The 19,337-nt window shown below is 41.2% G+C and overlaps 1 protein-coding gene across 1 annotated transcript in view; it reads right to left on the reverse strand.

Annotated features, from left to right (window-relative positions):
• Positions 1–12,938: 12,938 nt before the first annotated feature.
• Slc25a36 (solute carrier family 25 member 36) overlaps positions 12,939–19,337 on the reverse strand; it is a 31,656-nt gene continuing 25,257 nt past the window's right edge. Inside the window, exons 6-7 of the mRNA XM_036192244.1 lie at positions 17,297–17,586; positions 12,939–16,623 (exon numbers count right to left, since the gene is read on the reverse strand). Coding sequence (XP_036048137.1) covers positions 16,430–16,623; positions 17,297–17,586 — 484 coding nt within the window. The 3' untranslated portion in view covers positions 12,939–16,429. The remainder of the gene's footprint in view (positions 16,624–17,296; positions 17,587–19,337) is intronic.

Below are 19,337 nucleotides of genomic sequence, written 5' to 3' on the forward strand. Positions count from 1 at the left end.
GAATGGCTACTGAAGGCCTGGGTTCTTCTCCTTTGTCCCACCTGCTTTCAACTGAAACTCCCAGGGAATGAAGAGGAAATTGCACCAATAAACACAATATTACTTTAAATCCTTGGTTTCCTGAGTGACATGGCAAAGTATTGTGCTAATGCTGCTCAAGTCGGTGTAAAATCCCATCCCAGGAAAGAGAAAGGGGCTTAGCAGGAGATGAAGAGGGCACTTGTCTGAGTTGCAATTAGATAAGAATTAAATTGCTGCTAAAGATACAATGTCAATATTTTGTAGCCCCCTTTTCTGGGAGATGGGAAATCTGGGAATACTTGGCTGCTATTTCCAACACTACAGTCTCATTGTAGCTAAATTACAATAGTCAATCATAAACTAATTAATATGCCACACAAAATTTGGATATACTCAACAGTACTAATAGTGTGGGGTTTTGCTCACGGATTTGTTTTATGGCTCAGGGTCTCACACTGCAGCACAGGCCAATTTGAAACTCACTATGTCCCCCAGGCCAGGCTACCCTCAAACTTCTGGCAATCCCTCTCAAGTCCTGGGTTTCCAGGCATGAGCCACCACACCTGGCCTAAATAGAATGTTACTACTGGGTAAATGCCCAGTGGTAAATACATGTATTCAAACTACATTTAATTGGCCTTTACTACACTAGGCTATAAAATAATTTCTTATTCCCTTTGTGTTTCAGTGAGTACCGCTTATCAGACTCCTGGTATCTGGAGCGTTTTCTATACTTTAGGGGCACTCCTCTGTGCACTCTGCTGTCCCCAGGTTCTGCAGGCTCCTGGTGACTGCTCTGCAGAGGGCAGGAACAATGTAGAGACCAGACAGTGGCTCCACGCCCCACAGCAGGCGCTGGCACCCCCTAGAGACTGAGAGTGGGTGGTGCCTACTCAGTTCAGTTCTTAAAGCCCTTCTCTGAATCATTCACTAAATTCAGAAGCTGAGATGTACTGGTAATTATTTTCTGATTGCTTCAGGAATGACCAGCTCTTTAAATACCTTACAATAGGGCCACTGAGATGGCTTAGAGGACAAAAGCCTTTACTCTGCAAGCCTGACAACGTGAGCTTGATTCTTGGGACCCACAGTGGAGAGAAAGAAATGAAAGTCATTTGATCTTCATGCATGCATGTCATGGAACACATGTTCATGCACACATCATATGCATGCAGAGACAGATGTGACAATAATAAACAAAATTTAAAATAAAAAAAAAACACCCTGTAACTCCCACAGTAACAACATAGTACTGTTCCTGTAACACAATAAGACAGACTGTAAGTGTGGGTCATCCTCTGCAACAATTAGCCTGCGCACTAGGAAATATCAGTGTCTCAAAGAGATGCCATCAGTACATGAGATTGTGAACTGGACAGGCACAATTGAGTGTGTGCTCAACACTGATAGCTGCTGTACTGCCTGATACCAGTTTTCCTGAACTGAACCATTACATTGTGATTATATAAAACAATGTGCTGATCCCTGTGAAATGATCAAAAGTGAAACAAAAGAAGAAACTTAGAAGGAAAAAAATCTGAGTAAGAATACACATATGACCTGCCCACTGTGTAGTTACTTGGACAAATGCTGTAGTTGGGCTCTTGAGGGACTCCCTAGGGCCCATGTGTTAAGGGTTTGGGTTCCCAGCCTTAGTGCTATTGGGTGGCAGTGGGAAGTTAGGTCACTGGGGAAGTCCTAGACACTTTTCTGTTGCTGAAAGAAACCACTCTGACCTGGGCAACTTGGGGAGAAAGGGACTTACTTAGTTTACAGGGTGTAGTCCATTGTCAGGGAAGTTAGAGCAGGAACTGGAGCGCTGAGCGTGGAGGGGCGCTGAGCGTGGAGGGGCGCTGAGCGTGGAGGGGCGCTGAGCGTGGAGGGGCGCTGAGCGTGGAGGGGCGCTGAGCGTGGAGGGGCGCTGAGCGTGGAGGGGCGCTGAGCGTGGAGGGGCGCTGAGCGTGGAGGGGCGCTGAGCGTGGAGGGGCGCTGAGCGTGGAGGGGCGCTGAGCGTGGAGGGGCGCTGAGCGTGGAGGGGCGCTGAGCGTGGAGGGGCGCTGAGCGTGGAGGGGCGCTGAGCGTGGAGGGGCGCTGAGCGTGGAGGGGCGCTGAGCGTGGAGGGGCGCTGTGAAAGGAAAAAAGAAACGAAGTACGTGACTGCTCCTGGGAACGTTAGGGGAGACGTTTATTCTAAATACGTGGGAGAGCATAGCTAAAGGCGGGGACATCTGGGCCAGTCCAGAGTGGACATGTTCCGACTGGGCTGTGTGTTATGTGAGGAGAAGGGGGAGAGAAGAGGGGAAAGAGAGGATCCAGGTCCAGCAGCCAAGAGGCCCAAAGAGTAGACGGAAAGGCCAGGGAACCAAATGGTTGAATTACATACGGAAGAGCAGCTGGGGGAAGGGCGGCTCAGCCCTGGACTGGAGAAGTTTAGGGTAAGGCAGGGTATGCCAGGCAGGAGGGCCCTGTAGCAGGTGGGGTTGAGGGATGCTGGGAGAACCTGGTGGCCAGGGCTGCTGTCATATGTTAAATAGGCACCTTAGCCATTTGTCCCAGGTTTGAGACCTAACGCACTGTTTACTGGCTCACTTCCCCTGGCTTGCTCACTTAGCTTGTTTACCTAATTTGGGACTACCTGCTCAGGGGTGTGTTGTTGTTTTTTACTCTTTTCCTGTTTTGGCTCTTCGCTCCTTTGGGGGCCTACCACCCAGCTCCCAAATAAATCACATACAGAGGCTTATTCTTACTTATAAATGCATGGCCTAAGTTTGGCTTGTTTCTAGCCAGCTTTTCTTAAATTATCTTTTGCCTCTGGGCTTTTACCTTTATCTATTTCTGTATATATTTCCTTCTTATTCCATGTCTGACTATGTGGCTGGCTGGATGGCATCCTTGTCTCCTTTTCTCATTCCTTGATCTCCTTTCTTGATTTTTCTTCTTCTATTTATTCTCTCTACCTCCCAGTCCCACTTATCCTTTCTCCTGTCTAGCTATTGGCCATTCGGCTCTTGGCCATTCAGCTCTTCATTAGACCAAGCAAAGTAACACAGCTTCACAGAGTTAAACAAATGCAACATAAAAGAATGCAACACATCTTTGCATCATTAAACAAATGTTCCATAGCATAAACAAATGTAACACATCTGAAAATAATATTCTACAACAGGGGTAGGACTGCCCATGGAGATCTGAGTCCCCCTCCATCAATTTGCCATCAAGAAAATGCCCCACAGACAAGCCCACAGGCCAATCTAATGGAGACAATTCCTTAATAGAGATTCCTTTTTCAGGTATGTCAAGATGACAACCAAGATTAGGGTGTGTCCTTGTAGAGGGATGCTAGGATTGTGGTGGTATTGTGTTCCCTGAAATATTGTGTACTCTAATAAACTTATCTGGGGTCAGAGACAGAACAGCCACAATATTAAACAGAGGATAGGCAGTGGTAGCACACACCTTTAATCCTAGCATTCCAGAGGCAGAGATCCATCTGTTCAAGGATACAGCCAAGCATGGTGACACATGACTTTAATCCCAAGAAGTGAGCCTTTAGTCCCAGGGAGTGATGGCAGAAAGCAGAAAGAAATATAAGGCATGAGGACCAGAAACTAGCAGCATTTGGCTGGTTAAGCTTTTGGGCTTTGGAGCAGCAGTTCATCTGAGACCCATTTGAATAGGGACTCAGAGGCTTCCAGTCTGAGGAAACAGGCTCGGCTAAGAAGTTGGCCAGGTGAGGTAGCTGTGGCTTGTTCTGCTTCTCTGATCTTCCAGCGTTCACCCCAATACCCGGCTTGAGTTTGGCTTTATTAATAAGACTCTAAGATTCATGCTACACTAGGAAGCTGGCCCCTCTTGTGATTCCAGTTGCCGCGCACTGAGCAGCTTTCTTACCCATGTGCCCTTGCCCAGATACTCTGTCTTGCCATTGGCACAAAAGCCATGGAACCAACCGACCATTGACCAAAGCCTCCAAAACCATGAACCAAAATAAACCTTGCTCCATATAAAGTGATTTTTCTCAGGTACTGTGTCTCACTGCAAAAGAAAACTGACTAACACACACACACACACACACACACACACACACACACTACTACTACTAATCTAGTGGCTTTATGGAACTCAGACTTACTGTCTCAAAGTCATGAAAGCCAGAGGTCTGAGATGGGCCCCACTAGGCTGCATTCCTTTCTGGAAACTCCAGCAGAAAAAATCTGTGTGCTTTTTTTTTTTTTTTTTTTTTTTTTTTTTTTTTTTTTTTGCCTTCAGCTTCCAGAATTTGCCTGAATTCTTTGGCTCATGGCCTCCCTCATCTTAAGAACCAGTAAGAGCTGGCTGAATATTTCTCACCCTCTCTTTCCCTTCCTTCTTCCCAATTACAAAGATACTTAAGATTGAACTGGGCTTGCCTTATTAGCCCAGGATAGTCTCTCAGTTTAAGGTCTGCTGATTAGCAGCTTTAATCCCTCCTTGCCTTATACACAACATGTCCTGAGGTTAGGATGTGGATATCTTCATGGACTCTTGCCTAACACATGTGTGTGCTGTGTTTGTGCACACACACGCAGAGTAAATGTATAAAGATGTTAACAAATGAGTTAATAATTGAAGGACATATATTAAGCAACTTTTGTAGGTTTAAATTTTTTCAAGATGAAAAGTCTCATTGGAAAAAGGAAATGTCTCCCAATAATGATGAATTATTTTAAGCAACCACAAATATACAACCTGTTATGTGAAATTCAAAAGCTCTTAAAAGTGACACCCCACCCCCATCCCCCGCCGCGTCCCCCATCAACCATTCTTATTTATAACCCCACCTCATTGGGAACTTTACAGCTCTTTAATCCTTTTTTCATGGAAACCACGTTTCGCCACAAACGCCTGCATCCTTTCACACTGCTTTATCTGTTCATGTGCTGGGTCTCCTGTCAGGTGCCCGGATGTAAATAAGGACAAAGCCCTGTCCGCTTGGAGCTCTGTGAGCCAACCAGCCCAGGAGATGGGTAGGGTGTGACCAGCAGGTGAGGAAAGAAGAGTCACTGGAGAGACCGGCTTCCAGAAATGCCACACCAAGTTGTTCCTTTTATGGGCATCATGGTAAAGTGTTTGGGGGTTTAGAGCTTCCTTGAGCTCAGGAAGTCAAGGACAAACTACTACAGATCCAGAACCCTCAGTCCAGCAAAGGCGGACAAGGCTTGGCTGTTCTTACAGGAGGGTGTGGAAGCAGATCCTTCCACAACTGCCTTCCAGCCCCAGCAGATATCATGCCGCTCAGAAGAGTCCTTGAGATGGGGGACCCAGGCTTCCGGGTCTCTAGAAACTAAGTGATAATAAGTGACTATCTTATTACCTAATATCTAAGTGAAGTCTGGGGGTAGTTAGTTATGTGGTGATAGAAAAATACATTCTCTCCTGCCTAAGGTTACTATATCAAGAATTTGTTGTTTATCATTCTCTTGGGTTTCGTACCATACTGACAGGAACCTTGCTTGCCTAAATACATTGTTGCATTTTGTGGGTTTGATCTTTCATCTGTGGCTTACTTTTCCGTTTACTGATATGATTTAGTTTTCTTATTCAAAATCAGGTCCTGGACTGAGTCAGCCTCGTCTTGGAGTCCATTCATTTTCCCTCATGTGAATTTCTCCATTCTCCTATTCTTGGACACAGAGAGTGTTTTCACTGTTTTGCTATGGCAACCCGGCTGCTATGAACATTCTTGTGTGACTCCTGGAACATCTGAGCTATGTTTTCTCTGGGGTCTGTGTCTAGGAGCGAACTGGCCAGCTTCTATGCTATTAGCATCAACTGTACAACACATATTTTTTCTAGTGTTGACACAGCCTCACTGTAGACAACTGCAGCACCTAAGAATTCCTTTGTCCCCCATCCACTTCATACTGTCTGATTTATTAATTTGTGCATTTCTGGAAGATTTAAAAATCACATTTCATTGCAATTTAACTTGCTGTTTCATAATTACCACTAAGATGACCCCCCTCCCATTTATTATGGTTTGATTCTCCTGTAAAATGCCTTAGGACTTTTGTCCAGATTTTTATTGGGTTGCTTTAGCTGACTGATTCATAGAAGTTTTTATGTATTCTGATTCTATCCCTTGACAGTTATATGTATTGCAAATATTTCCAGGCTTTGGATTAGATTTTCCTTTTTGTGAAATACTTTGAGGAAAAGGAGTTCTGAAGTTTAATGGAGACTAATTTACCAGTCATTTCCTGTCTGCTGTGCACTTAAATATTGTGCTCAGAAAAGCCTTTCTTCCACCAGGCTACACGGACTGTTCTATGATTTCTTACACTTGTAAAAGGTTAGCCTGCCCTAGTTAGGTCTAATCCACCTGGGAAGGATTCTAGGACATGTGTACCAACTGAAGATGAATGTACAGTTTGCTATCTTTTCACATGGATAACTATTGAGCCATTACCATTTTGTTGGATGGTCCATTGAGTTTTTATTTGTCATGCCATTTATGACCCAAATACATTTTCTTGTTTTTTCTTTTCTCCTTTTAAGTGCTTTGTTACGTAGTCCAGGCTGGCTTCAACCTCTCAATCTCCTGCCCAAGCCTTCCAAGTGCTGGGACAGCAGGCCTCCACACCACACCCGTCTTCAGTCAGGATTCTGTTTTAAGCATGCGTGTCTGTTCTTGGTGCCGCCTTCAGCCCCAGTTTCCTCTAGATCCGCTTTCAAGCCGTATGGTCTCTAATTATCCCAACCTTTGTAATTGCAACATCACTTGCCTCTGTTCACTTGACAAGCATCCAGGCTACTTAGGCCTTCTGTTCTCCTGGTTATTTTGGATTTTCATGTGTTCATGGGGGCATGCACTCTTATGCCTAAGTGTTTGTGGAGGTCAGAGGTCAACCTCAGGTGTCCTTCAATGAACACCTTGTTTTTTGAGACAGGGTCTCTCACTGGGTTTGGTGACTAGGCTATACTGGCTAGTCAGTGAGGCTCAGAGATCCATCCCCTTAATGCTGGGAAAATATTTTTAAATCAAGGAAAATTGTCTCCTATCTCTACTTTGATAAGTAATTGTGAGCAAACACCAGGTTTTGCTGAATGCTTTTCCATGAGGATCATATGCTTTTTCTTCACTAAGCTTCAGATGCGATATTTATCTATCTATTTATTTATTTATTTATTTGGTTTTTCGGGACAGGGTTTCTTTGTGTAGCCTTGGCTGCCCTGGAACTCACTCTCAATAGACAGCCTGGCCTTGAACTCACAGAGATCCCTCTGCCTCCTGAGTGCTGGAATCAAAGGCATGTACCACTACCGCCCGGCCAGATGTGGCAAATTTAACAATAAATGAACCTGGAATTCTTGGGATTAAGCCCATTTTGTCAAGACTTGCCATCTTTTTACAAAAATGCCAGGAATAGAGTTGACAATTGGTTCAGTGTTTTAAGTGTGCAGGGGATCTGACACCCTCCTCTGACTTCTGCAGGTATATGCATGCATACATGGGCACACATACATAATACTTTTTTTTAATGTCATGAATGCGAGGCATGGTAGATCAGATTTGTAATCCTACCATTCAGCAGAGGCAGGTGGCTCTAAGTTGGAGACCAGCCTGGTCTATATAAATAGTTCCCGGCCAGACCGAGTTACAGAGATCCTCTTTCAAAAGGAACCAAAAAGACCTTTTAAAAGCCAGGAGTCACTTGAGTTTGCTCCAAGTCCACGAGTGAGATCTACCATTTTCTCACCACTTTCATATCAAGATCTACTAATCCAAAGGATGGCCTTGTCTCCTACACCCTGGGAAAATGTGTGTATTTGGAATGATCTGGTCCTTGTGTGGCTGGTAAAACATGATTAAAACCTTCAAGGATGCTTGTATGTGCAAGTATTAATAGTTTCGGTGATCTTTATAATTCGCAATTTTAACATTTCCACGATCATACAACTAGCACTTTGCTTTTTCATTTTGCAAAAGCAATCCAAAAATCTAGTGACTTAAGCAGGCTTTATTTTCAGAAGTGGGTTGTTTATGGAGTGCTGTGATAGCTCCATTGTGCTGTCTGGCACCCAGATTTCTTAGTCTTTCTGCTCAGTCCCATAGTGTATGTTGTGACTGCCTTGTCACTGGCTGGTTGGCTTAAGGCATGATGGTCTCATTCCAGGCAAAATAATATAAAGAAGGGCAACAAGAAATGAGTAATGTTGAGATACACATTTTGTTTAATAACATTTATTTTATGTTCATTGGTGTTTTGCCTGCATGTCTGTCTGAGGGTGTCAGAAACCCTGGAACTGAAGTTACAGACAGGTGTGAGCTACCATGTGGGTGTTGGGAATTGAACATGGGTCTCCTAGAAGGGCAGTCAGTGTTAACTACTGAGCCATGTCTCTAGCCCAGGCAAATCATTTTTTTATTCATTGTCAAAACTGTGGCGACAAGCACACTAAATGGGTACATAGGATACACTCAAAAGGCACAAATACGTGGACTAAGCTCTCCAACTGCTCTAGCCGAGGCTGCAGTGATTAGCAGGCAGCTGAAAACAAAGATGAAAACCAGAGAGTAGCAGCAGCAACATGAAACGAACCAACTTCTAAGACTAAATGCCTAACCAGATAGGTCTAGTATGTCCAGGATCAGAGCTGTGATTTCATAGGAACAGGATCCTAGATAAGGTCATCTGGCAGTGATGAGTCTGAAAAACTTTAACTCCTACCCTAGTGCTCCAAACAGGTACTGTAGCAAAGTATTCACCCCCACACAGATGGAAGGATCCTCGGGTCCAACAGTATGGGCCTGCCTGCCAGGTCTGATGCAGCTGTTGCTGCCACCCAGTGGCAGTCTTCCTTTAATGGAGGCTGAAGCTAAGTGCCAAGCATGGTACCATTTCTTGAGACCAGGAAACCAATTACATGGTCTTGCATTTGAGAAAGTTCAGGAATAACTGATTCAGACTTGAATTCCATGTGTTTGATTTTTCTGCTTGCCTCACCAGCACCACCATTTGAGAACTAAGATGTGGTCTCCATGTCAAACTGGGGGCCACATTACAGGGAAGAAGTGTGGGAGATGGGCCTGTGACCACAGAACCCTTGTACCATGCAATGTACCTCAGCTTCTGGCCTTAAAGGTCATTGCCATGGTCTAGTGAAGGCCCATACATGAGACACCGAAGTGGCCTATGCACACATTAGATCAAAGATGATGTGGTTCTTTCTGCATGTCCGGTGATGGCTACCACATCATATTTCATCTGGTGTGTATATGCTCTTTTTAGCAGTTTCACTGATATTTTAAAAATGTAGCTGTTGATGTTACAGTTCATCTTCTATTTAATTGACGACGTTCCTATCACCTTTCTTCTATTTAGGAATTATTTAATCTTTTTCTAGCTTAAGGTAGCAGCTTACATCAATTCTGTGTCTCTCCCTTAATGCAACAGTTTTAAGTGCTTCTTACTCTTTGGGCATATTCTTTTCTGAAAATTGATGTTTTTACTATTGTTTACTTCAAAATTGTTTCCTAACAGATCTCATGACCTCTTCTTTGATACCTGTGTTACTTAGAAGTATGATGTTTAATTTCATGTACTGGGGAGGCTATTCTAGCTATCTTTATTCCTTCCTAAAGTGATTTTTTTTTAAAAAAATTTAAGACATCCTATGACTCCCTTGGTGAATATACTATACTCATTTAAAAGATGTTCATTGTTTTCTAGAGTATTCTATAAATGTTGACTAGATCAAATTGCTTAAGTGTTGCTTATAACATCTATATACTGACTTTTGTTCTATCAAGATAGTGCTGTTATATTCAACCTTTTACTTCTGTATGTTTTTATTCCTTTTGATGATTTTGTGTGTGCATGGTTGCTTGCATGTATGTGCGTACTATATATGTGTCTGCTGTCTGGAGGCAAGAAGGGAGCACTAGAACCCCTAGAACTGGAGTTATGTTCTAAAGATATCATGTACATGGATGGGAATTGAACCCAGGTCCTTTATACAAGGGTAGCCAGTGCTTTTAACTACTGAACCATCTCTCCAGGCTGACATTTTTATTCTTAAGAGCATATTTACAGAGATATCTTGACATTCACCAGGTAAGGTCCCACCTCAATCCACATGACCTTGGCTGAGTTCTACGGCCCCACAGGACAATTCACATTTGGTTACAAGGGGAGTTTGGGATCCATGGGACCACCTGAACTGCAGAAGTCCACACAGTCGCCACTCTGGCAGACTCCCACTGACTAGGGCAAACAAATGGGTGCAGGCAGGAATGGGGTTACCGTCCCACTGTGCTTCAGTCTCTCTCCTCCTTGGTTGTTGTGCACACTCAAAGTAAGTAAAATGTAGTTAAAAAAAAGAGAAACTGTCAGTCATGTACCAACTTAAGACAACTAAACACCACCACATTGGATGATGAATAACTGAAATCAAGAAGGAAATTTAAAAAAATTCCTAGAGAAAGAATGAATATGAAAACACAACATCCTTAAAACCATGGAAAACAATGAAGGTGGTCCTAAGAGAACAGTTTATTGGTTCCTACAGTAAGAAATTAGAGACATGGGGCAGGGGGCAGGAGGAGGGGAGGGAGGGGGAACTGTGGTTGGTATGTAAAATGAATAAAAAAATAAACTGAAAAAAGAAATAAGCAAGAATGATTCCTCTTAATATCGTTTTTATTTCTGTGGAAAAAGAAAATGCCAGACATGCCTTTGACCACAATGACTAAAGTAAAAAATCTGTAAATGTTTTAATTTTCTAACTCAATTAATATTCAGGAATTCCATTTAACAAATTAGATATGAAAATCCCTACATTGAACTAATCTTGAAAGAAAAGGGAAGAAAAAGATTAAACTATGCACTAAGACATTAGAAATGAAAAGTCTAAGACATGCGGTAGACAAATGCAGTCATGGGAAAAAATAAAATCTTTCAGAGGGAGGAGCATTTGAGTTGGGAAAAAAACAGAGACATCTCAAATGAATTACTTAATGATTTGAACAGCTAAATGGAGTTGTTAAAGCCTTAGCCAGACCTGAAGAAATAGGAATCACAAAACAGAAATGAAAAGGGGGCCATTACAGGAGATACTGATGAGATTAATAACGTCAGCAGGTCTGAACTTAAACACTTACATTCCATTGAACTGGAAATGCTGTTAGAAATGGATGAATATAGATGCATGACCTACAAAAATACCATGAAGATGAATTTAAGGTCCAGATGGATTCACTGGTGAGTTTTATCAGACTTTCCAAGAACTAAAACCAGTGTTTCTCCAAATATCCTACAAGACAGAACAGGAAGAAGCATTATCAAACTTTTCTATGATGCTACTATTAACATGATACCAAACACAGACCAAAAAAAAAAAAAGTCACAAATGAAAATTTCAGATCCATTCTCTGATGAACATAGACACAATGTACATTCTTGCAAACAGAATTCAAGAATCCATTTAAAAAGATCATTCACAATTATCAAGCTGGGTTTACTCAGTCCAGGCATGCAGAGATGGCTAAATGTACATTTATCAATATATGTCATCCCCTTCATGTTAAAAGTCCTAAAGACACTCAGAACAGAGGGAACCTATCTCACCATCATGAAGGATACACAACAAACTTGTATTTTGTTAATGTAATGCAAAGGCATCCATTTTCCATTCTCTTATTCAATTGCATAAGAAGTCTTAGACTAAAGCCCAGGATAAGCAGAGCAAATGGAAGAGGTTCAAGTGCAAGCACCTGCACTTGTGGATGATTCTACACAAGAGACTCTGAGACACCACCAGAAAACTCTCATATCTGATGAAGACGTCACTCAGCAAAATGACTGGATATAGAATTAACATAAAACCCAGCAGCCTCCTACATACAAATAACATATTTGAGGCAATAAAGAAAACAATTCCATTAAGTTAACAAAGGACAGGAAAGAACTGCACAATGAAAATGAGTTTTACAAGTTGTACAAACGTGACACTGAGGCTGAGAAAGCATAAATTCATTCTTTTCCCTGCCACAGCTCTTTTGATGTTTAGTAAGACACATACACCCACACTCCAACCTCTCCTCATGAGACAGGAACTAAATCCACCAATCTCAACCATTATTTTGTCAGTGCACCTTTAGTGTGAAGAATACCACTAGCCATGGAGCAGGACCAATTTGACCTGGCTTCCGCGCATGGAAAACCGTGCCATGTTTGTTGTTGACGGGGACTCAGGGACAATATTACAATTGTAAAGTGGGTAGGCACTAGGTGCACAACTCAGTTAAAAACAACAACTATTATTATGTGTGTATGTGTGAGAGCGAGTGCCATGGTGTGCATGGGGAAGTCAGAAGACAACTTGCAAGGATTGGTTTTCTGTGTCCCACCATGTGAATCTCAAGGACCTAACCCAGGGCAGACTTGGCAGCAAGTAACTCCACCTGCTTAGCCATCTTGCTTCCCCATTAACATCTATTTTACCTACATCACCTACTATTTATGGATTCACTTGGTTATTCTACAAGCCCTGTGGGTTAAAAAATATTAACTTTCCTGAAATCTACAATTAGAACAAAAAAGTTGATACAAAAATGTTACAACCCAGACAAAGTGCATCAATTTAACAATCTAATCAGACTTGACTTGTTCAATGTTCTCTAAATTGGATGTTTTGATACATGAAAATTACTGGACTTAAGCATCAAAAGACTCGTAGGACCATACAAGAACAGGTATTTTTTATCAAGCTATGAAGGAGTTATACTACCTGACCTTTTGGTACCCATCAGGTCTACAGGTAGGCAGCTCACTGTATGAATAGATGAGCCTAATGCCTAACTCAGAGAGCAAAGCAATCTGTTTTACACACAGTACAATGATTGTATCTTTACCATAACAAAGTATGAAGATGGATATTTTAAAAACCACATTTTCAAAAGTATTTTAATTTTCTGAATTTTAATTCAAGTACAAGTCAGCTAGTTAACATAAATACAGAATAAATGCACATCATCTGCAGCCGTGTACAAAATTGCAACAATAGCAACACTCCTATGAAAGGGCAAAACTCATCAGCTCTTTTAAAGCTGACTGAACTATGAGTGATCAGTATAATTTAATTCACATCCACTGGGGTACATTCAAAAAGTTCAACATAACTGAGCAGAATTAGACTTTTTAGTTTCTAAAATGGGTATCATAAAAATCAAGGTTCAATTAAGGAGACACAAAGTTAGGGAAGAGAAGGTATGTGAGGGGGCAGAAAGCACACTTCATTTCAGATGATAAAATTCTGTCCCATTTAAATCAGATCTACCTATCTTCTTAGGAATGTTAAAAGTCATGATCAATGAGGATAAAGGAGCTATGTGTCAGCCCTACAGGGGTCCCTATAACACTAGCAGTTTGGACAGAAGAGCATGTAAACCGAGAGGAGTGAACGAAGTCCTTAGAGAAGGGGAGATTGATTCCCTACCACTTAAGAGCTTCAGACTGAAACCACTATTTCCTGGTGACTTTAGAAAGCCACTTTAATAAATGAACATTTATTCTTTTGAACACCCCAAATTGTGCTCATCCTAACAAGGAGACATCCAGGTTAGGAGACAAAAGGCTGGGCTAAATGACCTAATGATGCTGCCACGGTTTCAGAATTACAAGCTGGCTTGAGCCCGCTCTAGTGAGTCAGGCTGGTTCTACAGAATCATATGAGAATTGGGACAGATTTGGTGAGCATGAAGGCAGGTCTGTAATGCCAGCACTTAGTAGGCAGAGGTCGGAGAATCCGGGATTCAAGGTCATCTTGAACAACAAGAGACCCTATCACAAAACAAAGACAGAAGTGGTAGATCACTCCCTGCAAGTTTAAAGCACTGTATGGGATCCCACCACAGCTCAGCAATTCAACAACTGCAACAGCCACAGTTCAAGCCTTTGAGCCACAGCAGTAGAGTTCCTGCTGTGAGGTCTGCTTCTTTTTAGTAGCTATGGCTCCGCTTGACTAAGTTCAATTTTCTGAGAAGACCATAACAAAAGTATACAACAAGGTCCACACTAGCTCTCTAAGACATTTTAAGAAGAGTATCTGAAAACTGTTTTTAAAAACCCAATGCTCTGAGTATGCACAGCTTTTTAAACATTACAATTGGTTTAAGAAGATCTTCAAAGAAATACTTAAAGACAAACTATATGTAACACATATTTTTTTTTTTTTTTTTTTTTTTTAAATTATTTGTCATAAAGTAAACTACGGAGACAGTACTCAGGGGAAAAACAAAACAGACCTCACTGCTCCTTTCCAAGGACTGCTTTCCAAGTCAACTACTAAGACTCTAACTCCCACCCTTTCCTGCAGGACACACACCAACACTTTGAAAGCTGGGCACAACGCACTAGAGGTTAATGTTACATTTCTGCAAAGTACAGAGTAATACATGTTCATCCCTGAAGGACACTTATTATGGATTTGCTCCAACTACACACACTGTTCCTTAGCTGCTGGTTTTATTGTCAGTCTTCACCATCGGAGATCTCTGTAACACAGGAGAACATGTCCTACATTCAACACAACTTAAGAGTTATGGATCTTCACAGAGCAAATGGCACTGTATTAGGCAGTATCAATGGCACCTGAAGAGGCAATCGCTCTAGTCTGAGACCTTCTCTACAGATTTAAGTTAAACCCCCAGGTGAGGATTTATTTTTGGTATGTTCCGTGTAATAAATGTCAAAGCTGCAATAATTCCAAAGGTAACAATCTGAACTTGCCTTTGGTCTCCAAATATATTGGAATATTGTAAATTCCAGTTGAGCACCTCAAAAACATCCAGTTATTGATTACAAAGAAGTCAAGGTGAGAAATTTAAGAGGGCATTAAACTTCATTTGTGACAGCAGAGAAAGCTTTCAATGGCATGTGGCTTTTTCCATAGTATTGTGGCATTACACAGTACACAGCACACTTAAAATACTGTAAGATCTCCAAAACATATCTAAAAATCCAGAAAAATATTATGAATACTGCTTCTGCCTAATACACATAACAATGTCAAAAAAATGAACATGAATTCTCTCCTAACTCTTACCCCCTTAAAAGGCCACAAAGTGCATTCACACAGTCATTCTGAAGAGAAAGCCATTGCACACAATGGAAAGTTAAGGTACACTGATGAGTAGCACAGTGGAGTTCAACTGTGGAAGTTTTATATACCAGTATAGCAACATCCATTGGGAAATCTACAGTATTACAGCAAACACCTTCATAATGGCCATATAGAATACAATTAAGTGTTCAAAGGTGTCGCTGACTCAATAGCAAAATTTAAAAACTATATTCTGTTAACACACTGAACTAAAATTAGCCTGACTTTATGATAGAGCATTCAGGAAACTATGTCAGAGTAAATTTGTCCAGTGCAGCACACTCAGTGACAGACTCTTTGCCAACAAAGATTTGCTGCATCGCGTAGCTGAGGACCTCTCTCTGTAATATTTATATTGTCCTAAATATTAGTATCACTTCAAGGAACCTATAAAGGGCAAAAGTGCAAAATTACCATTTTCTCAACCATCCAAGAATAATCTATACAGATGTGGAAATAATTTAAAGGTTAAAATTCTTACTGTGACAGTAAGTAGAACAGACTCGTCATTAACTTTTCTACTTTTAAAGTAAATAGGTGGGTATGAGAATGTGATAATCACATTATGGCTCTATTCGTGCATTATGTTAACTGGAGAAGGCATGACGATATACTTTAAGTCACTGAGTCAGCGACCACTAGCTTATTTAGAGTCCCAATATTAACCACACATATTTGATGTTAAGTTCACAATAATGCTAGCTGTAACCAAAACATTTTAATGATGAAAATACATATAGGATTTAGATAATATTTCACTGGCTGTCAAAATACACTGACTATTGATGCCAAATAACTTAAAACATTGTACCAGGCAGAGCCCTCTCAGGGAAATGGTATTTACAGTATTACAGAAGATGTCAAGTTGGACATTTGTAATCATCACTACTATCTTTGGATACATACTTCGAGATGACTTTGTTTAGAAGCCTGAAAGAATGCTCATGGAATTAACACTACATTCTGAACGTCATAAATCAATAAAAAACCAAAACAAAACCATAGCTGGTAAACAATGGTAGAGAAAATGGCAATTTTGGAAAAGGAATGCTTTTTAAAGCATTCTCTTACAGGTGGCCCAGGGTTTCCTCACTGAAAGACTAATGTAGTGTAGTATTTTACTTCCTACAACCAAACTTCCACTCAGCCATAGTAGTTGGATCTTCCCAAACTACTGTCTCCGGTCCACCGTGCTGGCTTCAAGATTCCATGGTCCACTGTCATCTTTTGGTCTTCCTGCGCTGTGGCATGGCAGCCCATGCTGCTATCCATTGAGTAGGTAGACCACCAATTCATAGGTGGCCATCATAATGGCTGTGTTTGGAATTTGTCTCACCAGATGAGTTGTTAGACCACGGTAAAGAGACCCATAACCTTCTTCTTGAACAATTAAAGACAGTGTCTGAAAAAAAGATCTGTATTTTGTTCCTTCTTCACGTAGTCTTGTTCTTACAACTTCTGTTTAGGGAAAAAAAGAAAAATCATTTTACTGAAACATTATTCTTACCTTTCCACTCTCATCATACTGAACCCATACCTGATCTGTTTAATGTATAGCTTACTAACCAGACTACAGAAAACACCAAACTAATACAGCCCAGATCATATAAAGTACCTGTTGCACAAACAGATAAAAGGGTGTATATACAGCATGATGAATAAATAATATTCATAAATATAGGAAGGACGAATATAGAAATTTTTTTGGCAGGCATGCTTAATGTGCCAACATAAAATAAAATTGCTTGGGTCCTTGCAATTTATAGACTTTAAATTTGAATCCATTTCTGATGTACCCTTGGGCAAATTACTTAATTTTTACATTTCTTCTTGTTTCTAATTTGAAAATGATGGCATACCTAACACTATTAAGAATAGCATTTTTTTTTTTTTTTTTCGAGACAGGGTTTCTCTGTATAGCTTTGCACCTTTCCTGAATCTCGCTCTGTAGAGCAGACTAGCCTCGAACTCACAAAGATCTGCCTGCCTCTGCCTCCTGAGTGCTGGGATTACAGGCGTGCGCCGCTGCCACCACCACCCGGCAAGAATAGCATTTTGTTGTATGTCATTCAAGTCAAATTTTGCATGCTCCAAAGAGCATGTGCTTTTATCACCCAGGCTACTCCCTTACCATGTGGATATGCTATGGTTGTGGCACAGGTTTTTGAGGTGGCAGCAGCTAACATCATTCTCACAAAATCTGATGCTTCTTTCACAGACTCTTCCTCACTTTCCATCATAGAAGCAGTCTTACATTCCAGGAGTTTTTGCTTTATACTTTCATATATAACAAAATGGATAACTGTCTCGGATATGCCGGCATAGGAGGCAGACATGCCTCTATAAAATCCCCTTAGTCCATCTGTCTGATAGACTTTACGAATACATTCAAACGCACCCATTCGCTTTTCCCCACGGTTCCTGAAAGGAAAAGAGGGAAAACGTTACTGACATTAAGTACTGGAAGATTTTTATCAAAGTTGACTGTATGCATACATACACACACACACACACACACATACATATATATATATTTAATCTGACACTCTACTAAACAATGGTCTTTTGTCAACTCATTAAGAATTTCAAAGTATACATTTATTAGATTTCTCATCTTTTCTACTAAATTTGTCCTATTAACATGGATATCATGTAATTATCTTACCAAACACACCACCCACTACACTGACTCATCAGCCTCCCGCGCTCCTCAATGGGATCCAGGAGGTAGAACTCCGTGCTCAAGTGTTGACTCAAGGAAGACTCAAAGTACCCCAAAACCCCCAAACCCCTTACACTGTGATTACCCCAGTCCTAGTGACGCTCAAATTCCTTTGCATTTACTAACACACAAACCATGAGGGCTGGGCATGGTGGCGCACACGTTTAGTTCCAACACTCTGGGAGGCAGAGGCTGGTAGATCTTTGTGAGTTCTAGGCCAGCCAATGCTACATAATACAGACTCCGTTCTAAAAAAAAAAACAAAAAAAAACAAAAAACCCCCCAAACCTAACCAAACAACAACAAGAAAAAACCAAAAAGCCCCCAATAAAATCAAAAGAGAACAAATAAGAACCAATTGAGGGAGGTGTTAATCATGGCGCTGCCTCACTAAGGAGTACGACTGAGTTTCTTTTTAGTTTCACCCAGGTCCACCTGAAGTTACCAGATAAACGGAAGCCTGACATCCTATGTGGTGTCCTTGCTAGTAGCTTGGTAAACGATGATTCAGTCCCTTAAGTTACAAGGTGCTTACTCAGTATCTTTCCCAACACAATCTCCTTTAGTGCCACATAGAAGTACAGAATCTAGTCTTTCATATGTATATAACCTCGTAAAAATACTGGAATACATCATAGGAATGCTACCCCCTAGTTCAGGGTCTTTTATATATAGGTCCCTGGATTTGAGCAATGGTCTTCACTTTAGACTAGCTACCATGTAGCTTATTTAGCTGTTGGGAGGCCCTTATAACTCATACAGGTAGGTAGAGTAACACTTCTCTGGCTTGGTCAACCGATTATCCTACAATAAAAAGCACAGAAACTCTAACATACATGCAGTTTTCTTTAGATTGTCTCATTATCAACTGTTATATAACTTTTTGCTTGTGATGGGAGATCCACGCTTCAAAATGAAACAAAAGCAACAATAAATACTCAGCAGATAGCCCTCACAGCACCAGAAAGTGCTATTCAGGATGCCAGGTAAGATGTGTCACCCAGATCTTACTCAGCTGTAGACCCTGTGTGCAACAATATTGATTGGCTAGGCAAGTTGAACCTACTGGTGCAATACTGGCAAGTCAATTTTAGGGGATACTCAATCTGCTTTCTGACTGAATGTGAGGCTTTCTGCATAGGAAAGATTCACATTTGATTCTGAAAACTGGTCTACGGCCATACCACCCTGAACACGCCCAATCTCGTCTGATTCTGAAAACTGGTCAAAACTCCATGGCTAAGTGGGGAAGCGACTTCTGTTTTGCTAAGTGGACATGATATGCCTGTCAAACTGCCTTCTAATAACTATGCTCATGTCCATAGAAAAATGCTGATGTCAGCTTCTTTTTGTAATGGTGAGCAGTGACTACAAGACTGGTCAAAATACCAATAAATGACTGCTGAATGCTCAGCTATAAACGAGACATAACCCCTCCAAAGCTCAGCAA

The sequence above is a fragment of the Onychomys torridus genome, chromosome 7, assembly GCF_903995425.1.
Source record: "Onychomys torridus chromosome 7, mOncTor1.1, whole genome shotgun sequence".
Lineage (NCBI taxonomy): Eukaryota > Metazoa > Chordata > Mammalia > Rodentia > Cricetidae > Onychomys > Onychomys torridus.